Here is a 2,173-nt window from a genome sequence, read left to right as displayed (position 1 = left end):
ATACACACAAATACATCCATACGTGATTTTTATTCAATAATAATATACTGTGAGTTCGAGTGTATTAGCAGCGATGATAGAGACACAGAGGGCATTTAGCTATTGGTGGGGGGATTGGATTGAGTGATGAGGCCGATATGGAAGACCAATGCGTGCGGCAATAACGTAGCTTGGCGATGTGTGGATCCCTCTTCATCATCTCTGGCAACTTGTCTCAAGCCGCATCCACGGTGTCCTTGGCAATGGTTTTGATGAAATGCTTCGGTAGGAATGCAATTTCCTGAGTGGTCAGTGCATTCAAATGCTGAGTTTCGCAATATTTCTTCAAGGATTTCTCGAGAGACCCTGCATTGTACTTGGTGAACCATTTTTTCAGAGGTTGCACATGTTCAAGGGGGCAATGGTACTGGGTAGAACTACCATCAAAAAGACTGTGATGGTAGACGCACTTGAAAACACCCTCACCTTCCAGGGGCTCCATATCAGGGCTACCAAAGTCATTGAAATACTCAATTGTCACTTCATTCTTGAGAAATTGCTGTAGCCAGTTTTTCTTCTCTGCAACTTGAACGTAAATGTGTGAAACATTTTTCACAATATTATTCACATATTCACTTAATGTCTCGTATTTGATATCTCCAGGAGTGTTCCAATGTAGCCCATGGTAGTGACGTGACAACCACTGATTCACTTCTTTGTACTTGGGAAGCAATTCATCCTATTCATGCGGTGGATCTACTAAAACTGCCACATGCACGAACTTTCGATCACCATCAAGTTCTAGCGCGGAAATTGCAAATTCTTTTACAACAAATTCGTTGCCAAAATTTTTGAAACCTTCAATATCAATGACAACTGCCATATTGTAAAAATAACTGTGAATGTTGCTCAATCCTCTAGCAATCCACCCCCACTGAATAGCTTGGGTGGATGGTGTGCACATCTCCACAATGTTGGAGGGAGTGGTGACACCAACTTGATCACGTTTTCATAATGTTAGTTTAAAAAATACCTATCCGACTCTATGGCCTTACGATACTGAGGAAGCCGAAACCGTTGAGAATTTTCAGAATTTTTTTTCCGTTGAATTTCTCAGTAAACCTCTTTTCATACAATTGAACCTCACCCACCCAGTCACGTATTCTTAATATTAATACAATATTCATCAAGATGGACTAGTGCTGACATTTTTATGGATTCCAAGTTCTCTAGCTGCATGATGAAAAAAATGTGATTGGAGGGGGGGATCTCTCGTTGGGTAAATGAAATCCTAATGCTTATAAGATATCTCCTCCCCAGTGCAGAGCTCATTTTGATTCTGCGACGTGAGTGTTAAAGTGCTCTGCCTTTGTGATGTCTGTTGATGCTGACCAATCAACAAGTAATAGGATTTCAACTTGTGAAGTGATCACAATTCGTCAATTTATTCAAAAGTTGGAAACTTCGGAGAGGATGAAGCGAGATTTGCAATGGGATGCAATTGAGTCAATCAGCTCGTCAGATGGAGAGTAGGAGATTGGAAACTTTACTGACAGTGATGATGATGATGATGATGATGCTTGGGATGCTCCATTAGATCCCAACACCATCTCACCCGATGTCAGTGAAAACGTGAATGATTCGCCAGAGAGTCCAGCGGCTGTGGAGAAGGAGATTCTAGACTCTCCAGCAAGCCCGGACCTCGAGTCTCCCGAGAGTCCAGCGGCTGTGGAGAAGGAGATTCTAGACTCTCCAGCAAGCCCGGACCCCGAGTCTCCAGAGAGTCCAGCGGCTGTGGAGAAGGGGATTCGAGACTCTCCAGCAAGCCCGGACCTCGAGTCGCCCGAGAGTCCAGCGGCTGTGGAGAAGGAGATTGTAGACTCTCCAGCAAGCCCAGATCCAGAGTCTCCGGAGATCCCAGCACCTGAGGACTCTGATTCAATGGAGATGGATCCGCCTGACTCTACTATATCAGAGGTAGCACCAGTGATTCTAGCGAATGTTGCGGCTGCACCACCACCTAATTCAGCGGATGAGACAGAACCATTTGTTCGAGTGGGGGAAGTTGTTTGCCCACCAGCAGATGAGGTGGAACCTGTTCGAATTTTCATACCCGAAGAATGGGAAGGTGTTATGCCGGAAAGGGCTATGAAGAAAAAGCTGAGAGAAATCATTAATCGCCATTATAAAGTTG

At 44.4% G+C, this 2,173-nt stretch overlaps 1 protein-coding gene across 1 annotated transcript; it reads left to right on the top strand.

Annotated features, from left to right (window-relative positions):
- Positions 1-1,353: 1,353 nt before the first annotated feature.
- On the top strand, positions 1,354-2,076 carry LOC105272542 (predicted GPI-anchored protein 58; the record flags this gene model as incomplete). The annotated part of the gene is made up of 3 exons (XM_011314716.1): positions 1,354-1,381; positions 1,577-1,738; positions 1,802-2,076. Coding segments are annotated over exons 1-3 (465 nt in total), but the record flags the coding sequence as incomplete, so codon positions are not given.
- Between the last annotated feature and the right edge of the window lie 97 nt (positions 2,077-2,173).

The sequence above is a fragment of the Fopius arisanus genome, unplaced genomic scaffold (assembly GCF_000806365.1).
Source record: "Fopius arisanus strain USDA-PBARC FA_bdor unplaced genomic scaffold, ASM80636v1 scaffold00203, whole genome shotgun sequence".
In the NCBI taxonomy this organism is placed as follows: domain Eukaryota; kingdom Metazoa; phylum Arthropoda; class Insecta; order Hymenoptera; family Braconidae; genus Fopius; species Fopius arisanus.
Note: the sequence above shows the minus strand (reverse complement) of the source record. Positions and strands in the feature narration are given on the sequence as shown.